The 20,599-nt window shown below is 41.4% G+C and overlaps 1 protein-coding gene across 1 annotated transcript in view; it reads right to left on the bottom strand.

Annotated features, from left to right (window-relative positions):
* Window positions 1-1,016: 1,016 nt before the first annotated feature.
* LOC149313154 (broad substrate specificity ATP-binding cassette transporter ABCG2-like) overlaps window positions 1,017-20,599 on the bottom strand; it is a 46,683-nt gene continuing 27,100 nt past the window's right edge. Inside the window, exons 10-16 of the mRNA XM_089526142.1 lie at window positions 17,714-17,796; window positions 14,775-14,864; window positions 13,943-14,067; window positions 11,051-11,205; window positions 9,924-10,013; window positions 7,453-7,547; window positions 1,017-3,464 (exon numbers count right to left, since the gene is read on the bottom strand). Coding sequence (XP_089382268.1) covers window positions 3,317-3,464; window positions 7,453-7,547; window positions 9,924-10,013; window positions 11,051-11,205; window positions 13,943-14,067; window positions 14,775-14,864; window positions 17,714-17,796 — 786 coding nt within the window. The 3' untranslated portion in view covers window positions 1,017-3,316. The remainder of the gene's footprint in view (window positions 3,465-7,452; window positions 7,548-9,923; window positions 10,014-11,050; window positions 11,206-13,942; window positions 14,068-14,774; window positions 14,865-17,713; window positions 17,797-20,599) is intronic.

Genomic DNA, 20,599 nt, shown 5'->3' with positions numbered 1-20,599 from the left:
AATGCAGTTTGACGTCACTTTAACTGTTATGGCTCCATCCTATGGAATCCTGGGATCTATAGTTTGTTGCGCTCTCGGACAGAGAAGGCTAAATATCTCACAAAACTAGCGATCTAGAATTCCTTAGCATTGAGCCAGGGCAGTTAAAGCAGTGTCAAACTGCATTAATTCTGCAGTGTAGATGCAGCCGTAGATTTAGGTCTTGCATCTGAGGAAGTAGACTTCACACCATGAGTTTCAAACATTCTACAGCATACTTTTGCATAGTAAAGCACAGGTGAAAGCGACACAGGTTTCCTGCTCTGTGTGGTACAGGAGGGGAAATTTCAGCAGTTGTTGCTTGTGATCTGCTTGTGTGACAAGCAACACCTAGTGAAATGGGAACTTCTACAGAACCACTAAAAGTACAGGAACCATCTTGTTTTTGATCTGACAATCCCATGGAAAGGTTACTTTTTGGAGTACCAAAAGATACCCAGACAGAATCTGTTGAGTTATACTTACCTGAGAACAGCACTTGGAAGTTACGTTTTAGACTATAACTCCCAGAAAGATTTGGGAAAATTATTTTTGAGGCTACCAACAGATGTCCAAACAGTATCTGTGTTAATCTTTTGTAAGACCAAAGATAGGAATAAAAAACACTTTTTTACTATACTTTCCCACTATAATTTCACTTTTTGCACTATAATTCATGGCACACATGCATGCACACACACTTCACAAACTGCGTCAGGGAATCGGTGCAAGTGTGAACAAGGGCCATTGAAACCGGTTTAGATATGCTTGTAAACCAGTTTATCATGTAGTGGGAATGAGGCCATGGTCAGTGTTTGGGGAGGGTTATAATAGTTGTAGTCTAAAAAGTAACTTTTCCCAGCCCTGGACAGATCTTGTATGCTAAGAATATTTCCTCATAACTGCTCTACTCAATAGCAATGGCTTCGCTCTCTGTGTGGCACATGATGTGCATAGAAAGTGACAGGTTACGTTCATTCACAGATTTTGATATTTTATTATTTTCAAAATAACTACAGAAACAAAGTGTTTAACATTTTTTAAAAACCCAGATATAATCTGCCTTCATCAGGCTTAAAGTCTTATGGAAAAAGCAAAAGTAGCTACATTGATTCAGAAGAAGAAGAAAAAACCCTATATAATCCAAAATTTGATCAGAGCATTCAGTATATGACTGATCAAAATGGCACAAAATAAGCTATTCTGTTTTTTTCCTCCCTAGGAGTGCTGGAAAACTCCAAATTGTTTGCCATTTGCAGATAAATTGGTTGGTCCGAAAAAGGATATTGCCCAACTGTGGAGTTTGAAATCTTGAGGTCATAGGCTGCATCTATACTGCAGAAATAATCTGGTTTGACACCACTTTTAACTGCCATGGCTCAGTGCTATGGAATTCTGGGAACTGGGAGCTCCACCACAACCAACTACAATTCTCAAAATTCTATAGCACTGAGCCATGGCAGTTAAAGTGGTGTCAAACTGGATTATTTCTGCAGTGCAGATGCAGCCAAAGTTTAAGACATAGGAGTGGAGGTAGAAATACAGTCTTAATCATCCTATATTTGGCTCAAAATGGGACAAAGAGTCTACATGATAGAAAGGCATTCTTGTTCTTTAAATTAAAAAAAAAACCCTGAAGAATTAATAATACTGTTTGTAATTGATTGAATTTCAAAAAAGATGATTATTTACATCAAGTATAATAAGCAGCTATCCATCAACTATTTGGTTATAATGTATATACTAAACTCTTCATTCAATGACAATAATATGAGGAACATAAACATTTTTTAAAATTAAACTTGAGATATGCTAATTTATTGACTGGCTTCTATAGTGGAGTAGGGAATAACATACTGCATAAAATACAAAGGTGCAGTGAAATAACAGCCTTCATTTGATATGTGGGAATACATTGGAGTGTGAAGCCATGGGTGGAAGAAATGAAATGATGGCTCATTCCCTCCCCTGATTCTTTACATACAATCATTCCCTCCAACAGCCTTCTGTGTTAGACAAGAATTAAAAATGCCCATTATTATATTGAATGTAGTTAGCCGCATTATTATTATATTGTATATGTTTGCTGATAGGTTAACACCATTAGCTGATCACACAGGGATGTTCAAATGACTTGACGCTGATGCAGACACATGCTATGTTTAGAAAGCCCCATCCATACATATCAACTTGTTAGTTATGATTTTGAACTAGAAGGGGAGCCATTCTCCAAGTTGCTGTAGTCCTGCAGGTTCTCCTTTTCCCTTATCATGCCAGACACATGGACGCAAAGATAGGGAGTGAGCAGAAGGTATGATGCTGGGCACAGGCCCCTAGCAAGTACAGTCCTGCTTCCTCCATGTACTGTATTTACTGAACACCTAAATTTGTGCAACAAGTTCTCTGAACATTGCAAAAATGCTTTCCAAAGTAGTAGTACAATGCTATGACAAAAAATGGATCAGTTTTCAACATCCACAGGTTTCTTGCTCCTAGAACTGTAGCTGTTTGGGACAATGCCAATACCACCTCTCAAAGTGTGAAACAAGCTTCTCAAAAGGCACTTTTTTTTACAAATTATATCCAGCCAGGGGCTCTTTCAGATGACAGAGCTGTAGCATGATGATGGCACTTTAACGGCAATGGGTCCATCCTATGTAACCCTGGGATTTGTAGATTTATGAGGCACTACAACTCTCTCACTGAGAACTATAATTCTCCTCCATAAATAGCAAATTTTAGGATTCCATATGTTGTCGTGCCAGTTAAAATGGAATCTTATTACTGTAACTGTGTAATGTGAAAGGGCCCTAGATTTAAGTATTTGATTTCCCCCATATTTCAATAGGAGAATTAAATATAACTCTCACTTACTTTGGTCTATAAAGCTTGCAAAGTCTAGATTGGTTTATGCTAGTTATTGAGAGCAAATAGTGATTTCCAGAGTTCTGATTGCTTGGAGTAATATGTGCCAGTAATAGGTATGTCGGTATAACAAATGAGAAAATCAGAACTATAAAGGCTATTTTTTTTGTACAGTAGTGCTGTTATTATGTTCATGATGTGTTCATTCAAGAAATAAAACAAGAAGAAATCAGTTGACAATATAATAGTCCATCTTTTAGCCCAGTCTTCTACCAACTTGGTGTGCCATGTGCATATTTTAACTCTCCTGTAGGCTGGGGATGATGGGAGTTATAGTCCAACAGTCTGAAGTGAACCAGGTTGGGGAAGACTACTGCAGCTTGCCAACTGAAGACGCGCCAGGCAAGTCTGGATCACAGACCTGTCTACATGTTTAAGATAACTTTTTCATAAAAACCAACTTCAAATATGCAATTATGAGGAAAATGACAGTCATGCATGCCAGTGCAACATGGTTCTGCCACAGACCCCATGGAGTTGCATCAATCCCTTGGTTTTTGAGGTACTGATCTCCAGTGCACCTACAAAGAAGGAAAGGTAGAAGTTTAGAGAATCCTCTGTCTGTTGTGTACTATAATCATTATCCCTTGCAGATTCCAGCAACTCTGCAGCTTAGAGGAAGCAGAAGAAAGAGCTCAGAAAGCCCTTTCTTTGCATTACGTACATGGAGAGCCACAATTCATTTGCAGAGATTTGTCTTTGCAAACAGAAGATCCCAAGTTCAAATCCTGGCATCTTCAAGTACAGCTGGGAAAGATTCCTGTCTGAAACCCTGCCAGCCTAGTGCCCTCCAGGCATGTTAGACTACAGTTCTCACCATGGGTCATGATGGCTGGAGATGGGAAGTTGTAGGCCAATACATTTGTAAGCCTCTAGGTTGCAAAAGACTGATGAAGATAATACTAAACTGATAGACTAACGGGGTGTTCCCACTTAAGATTTGAAACGATTTAAAATACAACGTTTTTAATAAAATCGATTCAAAATAACACTGTTCTTATCCCGCTTTCAGAACCGCTTTTTTTATCGTGCCCATCTGGCAATTTAAATCGATGTATTTACCTGCAAGCGTTCCTACTTGGCATGAAATCGGTGTTTAAATAAAGCGATTCTTCTCCTCCATACCTTATTTGGAGCTGTCAATCAATAGTACGTCAGAATGACGTAACGTTAATCCGGAATATTTGGAAGCGATTTATCTTTTGGCATCGTTTCCATTTCATTGACAGCCAGGGAGAATCCCTTCAGAGAGCACAGAGATCAATGGGAGAGGCTTCTGGCAAAAAGCGAAGCTCTTTCCAGAGGAACTATGGGATAGCTTTTGGAGGGCAGCATCCTTTCTCCCAAGACAGCCAGGGAAAATCCCTTCAGAGAGCACAGAGATAATGAAGGAGGCTGCTGGCAAAAAGCGAAGCTCTTTCCAGAGGAACTATGGGATAGCTTTTGGAGGGCAGCATCCTTTCTCCCAAGACAGCCAGGGAAAATCCCTTCAGAGAGCACAGAGATAATGAAGGAGGCTGCTGGCAAAAAGCGAAGCTCTTTCCAGAGGAACTATGGGATAGCTTTTGGAGGGCAGCATTCTTTCTCCCAAGACAGCCAGGGAAAATCCCTTCAGAGAGCACAGAGATAATGAAGGAGGCTGCTGGAAAAGCAGGGAGGGAGCACTCTTCCCAAAGATTCTCTTTCCAGGGTTGGGGGAAAAGGCAGATTCCATTTGAGAAATGGAGGGAGAAAGGCTCTATCCCCCCCCCCCCCATTCATCAGAGCCCTTCCCTGCCTGTGTGAGACCAGATGCCTCCTCGCGAGGAGCCTTCCCTTCCCTGCCTGTGTGAGACCAGATGCCTCCTCGCGAGGAGCCTTCCCTTCCCTGCCTGTGTGAGACCAGATGCCTCCTCGCGAGGAGCCTTCCCTTCCCTGCCTGTGTGAGACCAGATGCCTCCTCGCGAGGAGCCTTCCCTTCCCTGCCTGTGTGAGACCAGATGCCTCCTCGCAAGGAGCCTTCCTTTCCCTGCCTGTGTGAGATCAGTGTCCAAGCGGGCAGGGAATGCCTCTGAGAGGAGCCTTCCCTTCCTGCCTCTCCTCCGTTAGAAATGGGCTCTCCCCACACAGAGGGGAGGTTGCAATCCACCGGGGGAAGCCTTGAGCAGCCGGGACTTCAGGCACTTAAAGCGCTGAAAAGATTAAGCGCCTGTAAACCATTAAAATAAAAAATAAAAATAATCCTTATCTCTTATTGAAAGACCACAGCGGACAAAGGGGTGAGGGAAGCAAAAATGGCGACAGCCAGACGGATGGGGACAGAAAGGGCAACTCCCCCAAGGACAGCCCCATCGCACTCCGCTCCTCCCATCCATCTAACACGAATCCACGGCTGTCGTTCCTATTTAAATACTCCGGTTCCTAACTCGAATCAATGGAAAACTGTAGGTTGGACCCTAGTGTTTTTTTAACACGCGTTAAATGAGGAAAACTCGAATCAAAATTTTATTCCGCTCTACAATTCGATTTGTAGTGGAGACGATTGCGGGTTGCTCTAGAACCGTTCTAGGTTTAAATCGGATCCTAATAGGAACGCCACTCCTTGGATTCGATTCAGAACGCGGGGTTTCACCTAATGGGAACACCCCCTAAGAGGTTGCCTTGCTATGTTGCAGCTTCTTATACAGGTTTGTTGTTTTTTGTTGTTGTTGTCTGCCTTCAAGTTATTTCTCACAGGTATACCTCTGTTAACAAAGGTTCTACCAAAAAGCTCACTTTTACAAAGTATTTTTATGCCTATCAAGCCCCCATACACACACCTTTATGTTCTTGCCTTCTATCTAGATGGAAGATTTTTAGCAGCATTAGCAATGGGAGCAATGGGCAAATAGATTTTCAGTGTCAGACTGAAGCAGCATGTCCCCAGTAAACAATGTATTAAAGTTTGAGCTGAGAAAGAATGGGATTTTGCTCTAGCCAAATCTACTGCAGCTGTGAAGTTTATTGCACGCAGTTTTGTCTCCGTTCTGGGCACGGGCAGGGGACACGCGTGGCCAAGTGAAAACAGATTTTATCACACGCTAAACTGTCAGCAAGAGCTTAAACCATCCTAAGAGAATCTAAAAAAAGTACTGAGCCCTTTTACTGTCTTGGTGCTCCTTTGAGGAAAAGTGCCAAAGAATCACTACTGCCATCATTTCCCCACCCAGGGATTCAAAAAGGCCAGAAATGGCACCACAGCAGAGACAGTAGAGAGGGTCAGTGCTTCTTTTGGGTTCTCTTGGGATGGACTAAACTCTAGCCTTTAGCCACTCTACTCAGAGAGGAGGATAATACTTTTTGATAAGAGTTAATGTACAGTACGTACAGTACACCAACCCTAACCCATCCCTGAGCCAGGCTGAGATGCATGAATTTTGCTCAGCCAGAAAGCTTTCTTGCTCAGCCGGAAGCTTTTTGGCTGAGCAAAATTCATGCGCCTCAGCCTGGCTCAGGGACTGGTTAGGGTCAGTGATGGCACGGAGACACCTTGCCGACAGTTTAGCAAGCAATAAAATCGGTTTTCACGTGGCCACATGTGTCCTCTGCCCATGCAGAACGGAGTCAAAAGTGTGTGTGATAAATTCCTGTGTGCCTACAACAGGCAAAGTAAACAGCTGCTGCCTCCAGCATCCCTTACTGGGCATATGATAGCCCTTGTTTAAATACTTGAAGGGATGTCATATTGAGGAGGGAGCTAAGTTGTTTTCTGCTGCTCCAGAGACTAGGACCCAGAGCAATGGATGCAAGCTACAGCAAAAGAGATTCCACCTCAACATTAGGAGGAACTTCCTAACAGTAAGGGCTGTTCGACAGTGGAACAAACTCCTTCAGAATGTAGTGGAGTCTCTTTCCCTAGAGGTCTTTAAACAGAGACTGGATAGCCATCTTTCGGGGATGCTTTGATTGAGATTTCCTGCATGGCAGGAGGTTGGACTGGATGGCCAACCAGTCTCTTCCAACTCTGATTCTATGATTCTATGATTCTATGATATGTGAACAGCATAACAGAGAGAAGAGTGGAGATCAGCCTCCCTCACCAAGTATCCACAGCATGTTTTAAAAAACACCATATACCTTTTTGACCACCATAACAGAAATATTAAGAAAAATGGAAGCTAGTGGGGGGAAAAAGTAATTCCTAAATACATTTTGGAAGAAGCCTTCAAGTGGTCTCAAGAAGATTCATCTCTCACTTATTTTGTTTACTTATGCCAGGCTTACCTGAAATGGTTATTTCATTTCACATGTGCATACTCTAGTTTTGGATAAAAGGCTTCCTGAGACATGTTGAAGTGATCTTGTTCTTTGTGGTGCAGGATGTTGTTGTTATTGTTGTTGTTGTTGTTGTTGTGTGCCTTCAAGTCATTTCTTTTTGATTTATTAGGCCTCCAATAACACAGACCAACATGACTGATTGTCTTGCTGGGATTATGGATACTTTCCACGTACTGGGTAAGATTGTTTAAAATAAAAAAGCCCCATACTTACATCTGAAGTGTGCTAACATCTGTACAGTTAGGATTTGTCAAATTGACACTTAAGCCGCAGAAATCTTGGCCAACGAATTCATTAATCTGCAGTGCCTTTAAAGATAAGGGACAAAATAATTGGATACAAAAGGCATATAAAAATAAAGTAACTAGACATTATGATAACTTGATTAACAATTGAATTGGCTGTTGGGGAGGTGTCTTGCACCAATGGCGAGGGGGTGGGGTTCTTAAAATCCTATGTGCTGCACGTGGTAGGGCAGTTTTTACTTACAGATGGTGCCAAATAGGAAAGTTTTAAACCCCATGACACAGCTAGTAGCAAGAACTCCTCTCCCCATTCATGTCTGGTATTTAATTTTTTAAAAAAATCCATAGTATCACTGCTAATCATGCCATTAATGTAATATGTAGTTAAGCCCTAAGAGAACTTAAGTTTAGTTGTTGAAATTCAATTTTTCTAAATAGAAAGACAAGAGAATAGTTTCCTATCACTCTCTTCTTCTAACTAATGTGGGTTAGAGAATGAGCCCTGTAGTGTTGTCCCTGCTTCAGTCTTCACCTAGACTATGGTGTTCACAGGACAACTTTCCTCAAGTCCTTATCATTCAGCACTTTGTAACCCTACAACTGTTTCAAGGCAGCCTTCCCCAGCCTGCCTCCCACAAATGGCTTGAACTACACTTCCCATCATTCCCAGCCATAGTCTGTGGCCATACTTGCTGGGGTTACAAAATTTGTAATCCAATACATCTCAAAGAGTGTAGCCAGGTTGAAAAAAGCTATTTTAAAGAGCACTTAAGACAATAGGAAACGCCATGAGCACTTGTGTAATGTGTGTTCTTTTAAAACTCTTCTTGCTTTTGGTATGTTTTGTTTAAAAATCGCACCTTTTTTGTGAGTGGTGAAGAACAAAGGTAGATGTGACGTTATTCAATACAAAAATTCTTGTTGCATTCCCACCCAGTTTCTAAAAGGTTTTAATTTTAAGGGCAACTATTATTCCCAGCATTGTTAATGCTTCAGGATTATGCTTCAAGTGCAAGAACTGCAGAAAATTTATCAAATTTGTTAGCAAAAACTAAGAATATCTCAGCAGACTTTGAGTAGGGAATGTATGAACTTCCAGCTGTTGATGGATTCCATCACCCATTCAGCATGGTCAGTAGTTACAGACGATAGGCACTGGAGCTCCACACCATCTGGCAGGCTAGAGGGAGGAGGGCCCTGATGACTATGGCTACCAGGTTGTCTGTGACTAAAGCCAACACTGTGTCTACACTTTCTCTCACTGAACATAGACAGACTTACTTCTGAGTAAACTTGCATAGATATCAGTTTTAAGTCATGCTTGACTGTTGAATGTCCTATTGCTTTAATCAGGTCTTGGAAACTTGCTGTACATACTCATGTACAACTTTAGACATTTCAGTTAAAAATTGACCCCAAAAACTGGGTTGACTTATCCATGGGTCAATGTAAATGTTTTTGAAAAGTAACTCTTTTCAAAAACACCATCCTCCTCTCTGAGTAGAGTGACTAAAGGCTAGAGCTTAGTCCATCCCAGGAGAACCCAAAAGAAACACTGATCCTCTCTACTCTCTGCTGCAGTGCCATTTCTGGCCCTCTTGAATCCCTGGCTGGGGAAATGATGGCAGTAGTGATTCTTTGGCCCCTTTCCTCAAAGGAGCACCAAGAGAGTACTTCTTTTAGATTTCCCTAGGATGGTTTAAGCTCTTGCCGTTCACCACTGTACTCAAAGAAGAGGATTCCAGTGATAAGGAATTGGGCTGTGAAGGATGTGAATAAGACATTTGTATATGTTTGTCAGTTTTTCTGGGTTAAATTCAATAAAAATTATCACAGTAAAGTTAAAAGCTGTCATCACTGCTAATGTTCCTCAGGCCCCATACAGACAGGCCAAAATAAAGCTGCTTTGGGTCACTTGGGAGGTATGCTGTTTAAATGATGCATGCGTACTAAGAGTCCAGAAGCCATGATCCAGTCGTAAGGACTAGAGCACAGCTTTGGCGCAGCTTCCAGACTCTTAGTACGTATGTATCATTGAAACAGCATACCTCCAAAGTGACCCGAAGCAGCTTTATATTGGCCTGTCTGTATGGGGCCATAGTCACCCTTTTCTTTTCTTTGATTTTACATCCTTCTTGACATGTGTGCTTTTTCTTAGCCCCACCTGTGTCCAGTCACATCACTCACACATTGTATAGTCACCACTTACCATAGTTTAAATCTCAAGCATGTTTAGGATAAAAGTTAGGTTACAATTAAGTTCAGAACAATGAGGCTGAAGCTTGTAAAGGTCTGTGAAGCCAAGTGAAATTATGGGGCCAATACACTCTAAAGGTTTGAGCCAGTTTGATTAGTAACTTTAGGCCAATACTCCATTATAAACAAACATGTTTCTTTCTGAACATTTTATTATGCTGTACAAGATAGTGTAATACTTACTGTCATGCCATATCGGGGAATGCTGAAGTACTTGAGCCACGAAAGCCAATTCATGATAGTGGTGAGATTTACCAACAACCCGGAAAAAATCTGCAGATAAAACCATCATTGGTTATCTACATTCACAGAGAATGTTTATATACCTATTATAATTATATACCTATTATACACCTATTATAATGATATCAAACCAAAGTGTGGAAGTGTGACCTATGGGCCACATCTGCCCCCACCAAAACTTCCCTCCCTTGTAATATTATTTTTTTTAACTCAAAATTACTCCATGTCCCATAAAGGATATGCACAGCTCCAGAATCAGGTAGCTGACCATCCGAGCATTAATCAGAGGAATATCAATAAGGACTATTTGAATTGTGTCCATTCTTGCCTCAGTCCTTTTTCTTTAACACACAAATACCTTATATCAAAGACAAAACAGAGCTGGTCTTATGTGACATGCTACTTCCAAAACATGCATTTTTTGCACTCATTGGAAAAATAAAAGAAATATATACCATGTTTGTTTTCATATAAGAGTTACATAAATAACTCATGCTACATCCACATTACATTTGGCCACAAAATATGTTTTTCGTGTGCCTAATTGACTTACACAAAAAATGAGCTGCTAGTCCTGATCACCACAGAAAAACCATCAAAACATGACTGTGGCATATACTTTATTGCCAAATATAGGTGAAACAAGATATTATTTGCAAACATTGCTGTGTGGAGTATGGAAAGTTTTTAGGACATGATGGTTCACTCCCTAGTTGGCTAATAATATGTGGAAATATGAGAGCTTGATGGGCTAACCCATTACTAAATGATGTTAGATGTGTCGATGGATACTGCATATAACAAATATTACACTGCTCTCCTTGCCATGGCCTACAGCTTTCCATCTGGTAGAAAAACAGAGATAGGTCTTCCTTGCAGTGACATTTGTCCCTGCATGAATGTTACCTCAAATGTGTAGGCATCTGGTCTGTACAGAGCCAGCAAGCTACATATCCAAGTAATCACATAATTCAGTTTTCCACCTGTCTCAAGAAAAGTCATAAATGCTAAGATCCTCACCACCACCACCAACCAATCCTAATGGAATGGCAAGCAAAAATACTCACAATCATGAAAACAAAGGCAATGGTAATGAGTAGATTGGCCACAGACACCACACTTTGTCCTGTGGCAATAGCAAGTGCCATTGAAGTAGCTGTGAAGGATACCATTGTCAAGGTAAGCATCATTATAAAGAAGGCTGCTGCTGTTCGTTTAAAACCTGTGAAAACAGAAAAAAGAAGAGTGTTAGTCTTTGTGAAATCGAAGGCTTTCATGGCCGGTATCCATAGTTTTTTGTGGGTTTTTCGGGCTATGTGGCCATGTCCTAGATAGAACATGGCCACATAGCCTGAAAAACCCACAAAAACGATAGTGTTAGTCTTTGCTTCTTCTTTGTCAAATACTGGACCACATCATGGGTTATGCTGTCAACATACTGTACACTAGCAAAATCAATTGTTAGTCCATACAACAGTAAACCTATCCAAGCAATGGAACTTACATAAGTGTCACCTTACCAAGTTCCCATTAATTCAGGGGCCTACTCTAGATTAAACTAACAACTGAACTGAGTCAATTAAACACACTTTATTTTCATTTACATACATGCATTTTTATTTTTCATAAATCTTGTTTTATAAAACCACACTTGTCCTAAGAACAACTAACTGAGGTGATTCACTATCATTCTAATTTTATGATGAAAATTGAGAGATGGTAGCTTTGCAAGAACATAAAATGCTGTTAATGCTTCACTTTTTAGTCTACCAAAGACTCAAATGGAATTTGAGAAAATGGGAATGGATTTCATGCAGTCCCGCTGCTTCCCTTTTCACCTTCTCTTGCTTGATGAACATGGAAGAAGTTCATATATGTAAATGTCTGATTTTGAATAAATCCTGAGCCCTTAGTCCCTTCTTCTCATATGTAAGAGAAGTGGAGGGAGCATGCAAAAGCAAGTCCCACTCCTGATGTCACCTGGGCCAAATTATGGCACATCCAATTAATGAGGTATGATTGGAAATTGTCTGCTAGATTCAGGATCAAATTACATGAGACACTGAGCTTCTAACTAGGATGTGATAGCATGTTTTCCCTCCAGCAAAACCGACTGCTTGAGGGCTTTGTGTCTCAGCAATCAGACTTGCAAATGAAGACTATGCAAATGAAGCCTCCAGTAATCAATCACCAAACAAAGCAAGCTAATTTGCAAAATGCAGAGGTCAGCAAAGTCCATGTTCTGAGAATCATATGTCTTACCACTTTAGGGGACATTGCTTCAAAATGCAGAGCTAATCATAGCACCTGATTTTACTTTACTCAGATCCAACATTCTACTGACAATCACATATACTAGCAGCAAACTCAGTTCTCATAGCGTGGATCTTTATGTAGCCAAAATTATACCATCCGCACAAAAGAAATAGGTTTTATCAGACTTGGAATAACTCTAAAGTACAAAAACTTTACAGGGTGGAAATCCCCAGAGGGGGGAGAATTTCAAAACAAACCATTGAAGATGTTCACCAGCCACAGTATCCCAACTCAGTCTTGGAGTGGAGGAAAGTGTGGAGACCAGAAAAGAGTATTCTACAAGATGGCATGGCTGTCCAGTGGTTCTTAACCTGTGGTCCACAGACCCTTGGGATATGGGATCCACAAAGGCTTGAAAGTTGCTCACAGGAGCAGAGGAGCTGCTACATGACAGGACAGGAGCTGGCTGGCTGGACCTTTGCATTGCCTGTCAAGTGGCCACACCACTGCAGGAAGGAGGTAGCTGAGTAGATGAGCAACAGCAGAGCTGACAGACAGACAACCAGCCAGGCTTTGCCCTTCTCTCTCTCTCACTCTCTTTCTCTTCCTCCCCTCCTTTCCATCTGGGACCAGTCCAGTCTCCTATCAGAAATGTTTCCATCCCCCTTTTTGCCTTCTTCATCAAAAGGGGAGGAGACCAAGGAAATTATCTCACAGGGTCTGGACACGACTATCCCCGATGGGATAGATGTGCGTTTAACCCTTAGTGATGGATATTACTTTACTCTCCTGTGGTCAGGCCTGTATGCAACCCGTGCTTATTCCGTAGCTTTTCAAGAACGAGAAAATACCATTCTTGAAAAGTTACGGGACAAGCATGGGCTGCATATGGGCAGCCTAAGGCCCAACCATGGAGGAGTAAAGTAAGATCCATCACTGAGGGTTAAACACACATCTATTCCATCAGAAATAGCTGCATCCAAGTCTCGTGTGATAATCACCCAAGAAAGAAAAAAGAAAAGAAAGGAAAGGAAAGGAAAGGAAGAGCAAGTGGATGGACTAGCAAGCAAGCAGAGGATCTGGCACCCCTCCTCAGCACTGATTTCAACTAAACTATTCAGTATTAACCTGGGCATTTACACACAGTGCAGTTCTCCACTACTGCCTCCCCATGCTGCGTCCTCCTTTTCCTCCTCCTCCTCCTCCTCCTCTCCATCTCCTTTCCCGCCAATAGCCCCCCCCCCCCAGCTTGTACCTCCCTTTCCTGCCTTGGCAACACAAATCCTCTGCCACATTCTGAGGCTGCTTCTGCTGGACCTCAAACCCTCCTCACTCTGTCTCTTTTTACTTCCCAGTTCATTTCAGATCCCATCAAAATTCTCAGGTGTGATAGAATCATAGAATTACAGAATCTTAGAGCTGGAAGGAGCTGTAAAGGGAGCAAAGTTATTGACTTCCATGTGCACAAGCTCCTTTTAGGGCAGTGCTTCATGATTCCCTGCTTCTGGGGAGCAAAGTTATTGATTTTGATGTGCACAAGTATAAAAGGGTGGAAGGAAATGGAAGGGAAGAAAGAAAGAAAGAAAGAAAGAAAGAAAGAAAGAAAGAAAGAAAGTGTAGCTTTTTATTTTTGCACAAATTTCTGTGGTTATAAACTCACTTCTTCAGATGCAGTACAGAGTATCAAAGTACAGTATACTTGCCTATCATGAAATAAATAATGCATGTGAAGATGATGCTTGGTAAAGTTCTCATGGGTAATAAATCAGCCATTAGCTTTGCAAAGTAAAATGCAGAAATTCTGTAGTATCCACTGATATATTCATGTCTAAAATGCAATGACAAAATATAACCAGATAAAATCAGGTAATTAAAGAACATCACCCAGAAACAAGTAATACATCTGTAGTTTCAAAAGTGCCGACATATGGACAGGCTTTCTTACGAATGTTACTCCAGAAGTAAAATCATTTTTTAAAGATCCAGCCTAAGAAACAGACATTGGGTACATCCCCACCAACTGGCTTAAAAGGTATTTGTAGAGAAGCCTGGAAGTTGTCCGGAATAGTGAAGGACAATTGTCTTCAACAGTTTTCTCTGCACTCCACTGATCTACAATTCCCAGGATCTTTTGGCAGAAACTATGACAATCAATCAGTCAAAGGAATAGTATGTTTGTAATATAAAGGGGACCACTGATATGTCACAAACTTCATCACACCATCCATAGTTTTAAAATTATTTCTGCAGAACTATGGTTCCTTTCACAGCCCCATCATGTTGTTTCATCCTTGTCTCATTTAAGAAATGTTTTTAATCATTCGTTAAAATTTCAAATGGCTAATCTCATCAGTTCAAATCTGCAGCTGCAACCACACCCGAAATCACACCACAGTGGTTGTTTCATAGACAACTTCTTGCCTTGTTTATCATCATAAAAAAGTACATTTTTAGGATTACAATCTAAGAAATCTCATCTCTAGCAGTGGTGCTAACTGGCAGTCAGCATGATCTACTCAATGGTGTTGTACTTACATAAATATCTTCTTTTCCACAATAAACAGTTCAATAGCAGAGATGCTGCTGAAGCATTGATTGGTAGTCATAAAGAACATGGCACCAACTCTATGGAAAAATACAGATCATCTCCAGTTACACAAAACCAAACTTTGAAAAATAAGCAACACCCTGATCATATCCAAAAGAACACACTTCCCTGACTTTACCTGAGCTCTGTTCTTAACTTTTCCTTCAATATCCTCATCTAGTCTTCCCTACCACCTGATCCTTTCTTTATCCCAGTTCCAACAGATGTCTGCACTGCAGCTTCCTTATGCTCCTTCTCCAGTAGTGCATGCACATGCACGTTGCATAACCATTCCACAACAGGCTGGCCAAAGTTGGGCAGGAGGCAGATTTGCACACCTGACTTTTCAAAGGACACTCAGATCAAGAGGAGGGTAGAGTGCTACCCATTTGCTTAACAATGGCCTTGTTCCCACTACATTTAAACCTGGATCATGTTCCAGGTTAAATGGGCATGGTTCCCACTGAATCCGATTTCAGAAATCAATTCAGAAAGGGGGGGGGGCATGCTTTTTTCCTTTTTTTGCCCTTTTTTGCCCATTTAACCCACGTTAAAAAGACGCTGGCAAAATGGGGTGTTTTGTTGGGCTGAATTGATTTATTTAAAATAAATCAATTCATCTCAAGTGGGAACCAGGCAGCCCAGCCCCGGAGAGGCAGCTGGCATTGCCCGGCCTCTCCTGGCCCTGACGTCCCTGGCCCAGCCTCCTTACCAGCTTCTTTAGCTGCTGACCGGCTTGCCTGCACCTTTTTTAAAATTTCCCACAGCCAGGAATGCTGGAAGGAGGTCACAGAGAAGCAGGAAGCCTTGTGACCTCCTTCCCGGCTTTCCCCCAGCTTCTCTGCGACCTCCTTCTGGCCATGGGAATTTTTTTAAAAGGCCACAGGGAAGCCGGTCAGCGGCCAAAGAAGCCAGTAAGGAGGCTGGGCCAGAGATTTTGGGGCCAGGAGAGGCCAGTGATGGGACGGGCAACAAGCTGTCCCCCCCACACTTGCCGATTCCTGAACTGATTCCTGAAACTGGTGCAAACATAATGGGAACCACTTTTTTTTCTGAATCGGTTTCAAGAATTGGCTCAAGAAACGGATTTTCCGGTAAGTGAGAATGGGGCCATTAATTTCATTTATCAGACAAGACACAGGATTCTGTTCAAGATTCCACAGTCTGGGGTGCTAGTAACTGGTGTCCAACAACCTCTGGAGGGCTGCACGAATCTCACCACTGCTCAGAGCCCATGGCTACCTCCTTACTGTGCATGGAAGACTGCAGTTTTGGCTACAAATGGTATGTCCCTCTACTCTGACCACTGGAAATAAGGGACCCATCATCCAAGGGCTTAAATCAAAGTGCCCTAACTCACTTGTTTTATGATCTGCAGCCTCAGTGACACTTATGAGGGCACACAGTCCCTATGATTCTTTCTTAACTGTTTGTACAGAACATTGACAGTAATAACAAATTGCTAAGCACTGAAGTGATGGCTAGCATAATAAAGGTATAATCACAATGTGTATTTTGGATTTTATTTTATTGTCAGCACAGCTACACCGGCATTTTTTGTCCTAGTCAATAGTTATTTTAATATTTGTAGATTGGATTACTGGACTGAACTGTAGTCTGGGATCTCATAGTATCAGCTTCTCCAGAACAAGGACAGGACATTGTTGTAGTTGTTGTGTGCCTTCAAGTCCTTTTCATCTTACAGCAACCTTAAAACAACCCTATCACAGGCTTTTCTGGGGCTGAGACTCACCCAAAGTAACACACTGGGTTTCCATGGCCATGCAGGGAATCGGGCCCTAATCTCAACATAATCCAAGACTAAAACCACTACAACATGCTGGTTCTCACTCATGAATTGTTAGGTAGTATCTAACCTGGGACCATAGCTCAGTGGAAGAACACATTTTTTAATGCAGAAGGTCATCACATTCACTCATCAGAATCTCCAGTTAAAAGGATTAGGTAGGATGTGATGGGAAAAGGTTTCCACTAGTGTTCTTACAGAGTTAATGCCAGTCAGAATATTCAGTAACTGATTAAATAGACCAATAGCCTAATTCAGCATAAAGCAGTTATATATAATTTGGCTAGTTGTAGCCGAGTGGATCAACACACACTTTGTATTCGGAAACTTGCAGGTTCAATCACTGACCTCTCCCAAGTAGAGCTAAAAAAGAGTCCTGTCTCATACACTGCAGATAGCTACTGCCAGTATAGTGTTGAATATAGTAGGTTCATTGCTGTCATAAATGCCCAATAGTCCAATCCAACATAAGTCACCTTCCTTGATTTTTTTCCCTACTCTCAGTGGCAATGGGGCCAGATCTGAATAAGCAAGTATAAAAACAGGCATAACAAAACAATAACTTTCAGGAATCCAGAAATTGAAGAGAGGCAAACACTGGCAGATCACTGGAGCCAAGTTATAATTCTATGCCATATTGGATTTGGGGAAGTTAATATACATCACCTGGTTTCAGAGGTCACAGCAGTTACACTGGCTAGCTAGCAAACCAATGAAAGAGATGTATAAGTACAGTTGGCCCTTCTTATACACGGATTCAAGCATACACGATTTGAATTGTTTAAAAAAAAGTATAAATTTCAAATATCAAAGCTTGATTTTCCATTTTTTTATAAAGGGCACCATTTTGCTCTGTCGTTCTATTTAATGGAACTTGAACATACACAGATTTTGTTATACATGGGGAATCTTGGAACCAAACCCCAGTGTATAACCAGGGTCCACTGTAAAGGCCATCCATGATTTTCAAAGATAATGCTTTAAAATCATAGAACTGTATTTCAAGCCTCAAAGTGGTCAACTTTCTTCTAGATATAAATAAAATTCATTTTATCATCAAACAGCCTGAAAATTACTCACCTGTTCTGCATGCCACTTGCGTCATTTTTGGCACCAAAGAATATGGCACCTACAACCAGTCCCAGGAAAACAGTAACACACAACTGAAATATAAAGTGGTATTGATTTACATGCAGAGTTCATTAGATGTCAGGTACCACACTATGAAATAATACTTTGCAGAGACACCTAATAGGACTGATATAGGGCATTTTTATAATGCAGTCACCCATAAAATCAAAGATTTTTATGGGATCACAAACAAATGGGTTCATGAACAGATCAAACCTGAACTCTCCCTGGAAGCCAAGATGATCAAATTGAAGCTGTCGTACTTTGGGCACATCATAACAAAGCATGACTCATTGGATAAGATAAGAATGCTAAGAAGGGTAAAAGTCAGTAGAAAGACAGCAAAACCACACACCAGATGGATAGATTCAATTAGGGAGGTCACAGCCCTGAATCTCCAAGATCTAAGCAGAGCAGTGTAGGATAGGTGTCTTGAATGAAATGAATGAAAATTTATTTATATCCCGCCTCTTCCGTTTTGGGGATCGAGGTGGGTAACAACATGATTATACAATACACAATGAAAAAACAATAAACCCACAAAACCCTAGCCTAACCCTCTCTCCCAGTTTAAAATTAAACAATAAAACATAGTTAAAATATATATAACAATATATCAAAATTATTGCACAATCTGTGAGTGAGAAAGTGGTGAGGAGGGTGGATTCAATCGGTTCTGGACATGATCAATCTGGGAAGGCCTGCTGGAAGAGAAGGGTCTTTGTCGCCCTTTTGAAAGCCTCCAATGAGGATAGTTGGCGAATCTCTTCCAGCAGGTCATTCCAAGTTTTTGGGGCAGTGGCAGAAAAGGATCTCCGGGAGGTCACCGCCAGTCTGGTTCTTCTTGGTTGTAAGAAATTTTTCCCGGAGGAACAGAGTATATGGGAAGGATTGTATGGGGGTCTTGGAGATGTCTCATCCATAGGGTCACAGTGAGTTGGGATCAACTCAAAGGCAGTTAATAAACAAGCCAAAAAATGACTCCGAATAGGTCTGCTGGACAACTCTTTGAAGATGCAATAGCAGGAAAGAAAAAAGACTTTTCTGCTGCCCACATTGCCATGGAGTAGGTCTTCAAGTAGGCTCTAGCCCATGATTGGTCAGATATGCTTCAAATTTTCTGTCAAAGTCTTCTGTGATCATGTTGACTATAGGATACTGGGAGCTACAGCCCAACAGTAACATTTGCAAGCTCTGAGTCAAAGGGCTCTAACATGCAATAAGGTAGCACCATGGAGAGGGGACAGCAGATAGAAGGGGGCAGATACAGTGGTTCCTTGGTATCCATTGGGGTTTGGTTCCTGGATCCCCCATGAATACCAAAATCTGTGGATACTCAAATCTCATTAAATACAATGGCCCAGTAAGATTGTATCTCTTCTATAAAATGGCAAAATCAAGGTTTGCTTTTGGGAATTAATATATTTTAAACATATTTTCAAATTGTGGATGCTTGAATCAATGAATAAAAAAATCTGTGGATATGGAGAGCTGACTGTACTAATATCAGGTAAACTTTTTAAAATGTTGGGCTTGACTGTGAAAGAGGAGGGGAATAAGTATTGGGACTCCATGTTAGGGCAACATGTATGTATGTATGTCTTGGACCAGCCTCGGCAGAGTAATTAGGAGAACTACACATCAAAAAGTTAAGTAAAGATCACTAAAATTTCAGCTAAGATGATGATACCAGGCAATTTAGTTCATTTTAAAAAAACAAGAAGAAGCAGAGCATGAACCTTAGCCCCTAAGAGCCCTCCAACCATGGTACCAGAGCACTAAGAACCTGCCGAAAGGACCAAATGTCAGGGATAATCCAACTGCTAAGCCAATTGCGGTGGAAAACAAGGATCATAGCAAGACCAATTTGAGCAGCTTAGCCAAGAGGGCTCAGCAGACTCTGGAGCATTTAAAGACTGCATTTCAAATCCATTCCTAATGAGGATAGAGAGATCAAAACGATGGTGAAGGCATGGTGGAGTGAGTGTGGGAGTCAGGACTCTTAACCCTGAAAGATTATAAGGCTCTAAAAGGGCATAATTCTTGTCACAAGGTCAAGCTTTTACAAAGCAATTAAGAAGGATCTCCATAATATCAACATACACAGAGAATCAAAGGCTAAGGCTCAGGGATTGTGAGATTTCTGCCTTGTCAAAAGCAAAGGTTTAAGAAGGAAAAAAAGAGAACTAATAATGGCTTTTTATGAAGCCGCACTCTGAAAAAACAAACAGGCCCAGACATCTTGTGAACCATATCCCTTAACTGACCCAATTTGGCAGGGCTGGTCTCCTTGTGTGGAGGCTTCTGCTATCACAGCAAGCTGGGAGGGTCCAACCAGATGTCATCCCTCTTCTGGATGGTCACCCAATGCAAGCTATACCCCCCGCACTTCCCCAATGATGCCACTGGAGGAGAGCAGGTGGGGAAGGCTCAGGCAAAAGCAAACTATTGTAGCTTCTCCCAGCTTGTGTGTTCTTCCTCATTAATAACATTTGCCATCTTGACCACATTTTGATGTTGTTTGGCCACATGTGCCCTGCTTTTTATCTCTAAAGTGTCGGAGGATATGCTGAACCTTTTTTTTAAGTAACAGCATGGGTCAGCTTAATGTTTTGCCTGCCTATCATTTCTCCTCTCCATTTCCCTGCTCCCAATAATTTTCCCCATTAGAGTTCTAAGATGCACGTTTGTTGCTATTATTCTGTGTCTTCAAGTCGTTTTTAATTCATGGCAACCCCAAAGTGGCCCTATCAAGGGGTTTTCTTGGCACAACTTGTTCAGAGGGGCGTTGCCCTTGCCTTCCACTGAGGCTGAGTGTGTGTGAAATGCCCAAGG

Source organism: Sceloporus occidentalis, unplaced genomic scaffold (genome assembly GCF_023333645.1).
Source record: "Sceloporus occidentalis isolate IW3139 unplaced genomic scaffold, rSceOcc1.0.p SCAF_5, whole genome shotgun sequence".
Taxonomy (NCBI): Eukaryota; Metazoa; Chordata; class Lepidosauria; order Squamata; family Phrynosomatidae; genus Sceloporus; species Sceloporus occidentalis.
Note: the sequence above shows the minus strand (reverse complement) of the source record. Positions and strands in the feature narration are given on the sequence as shown.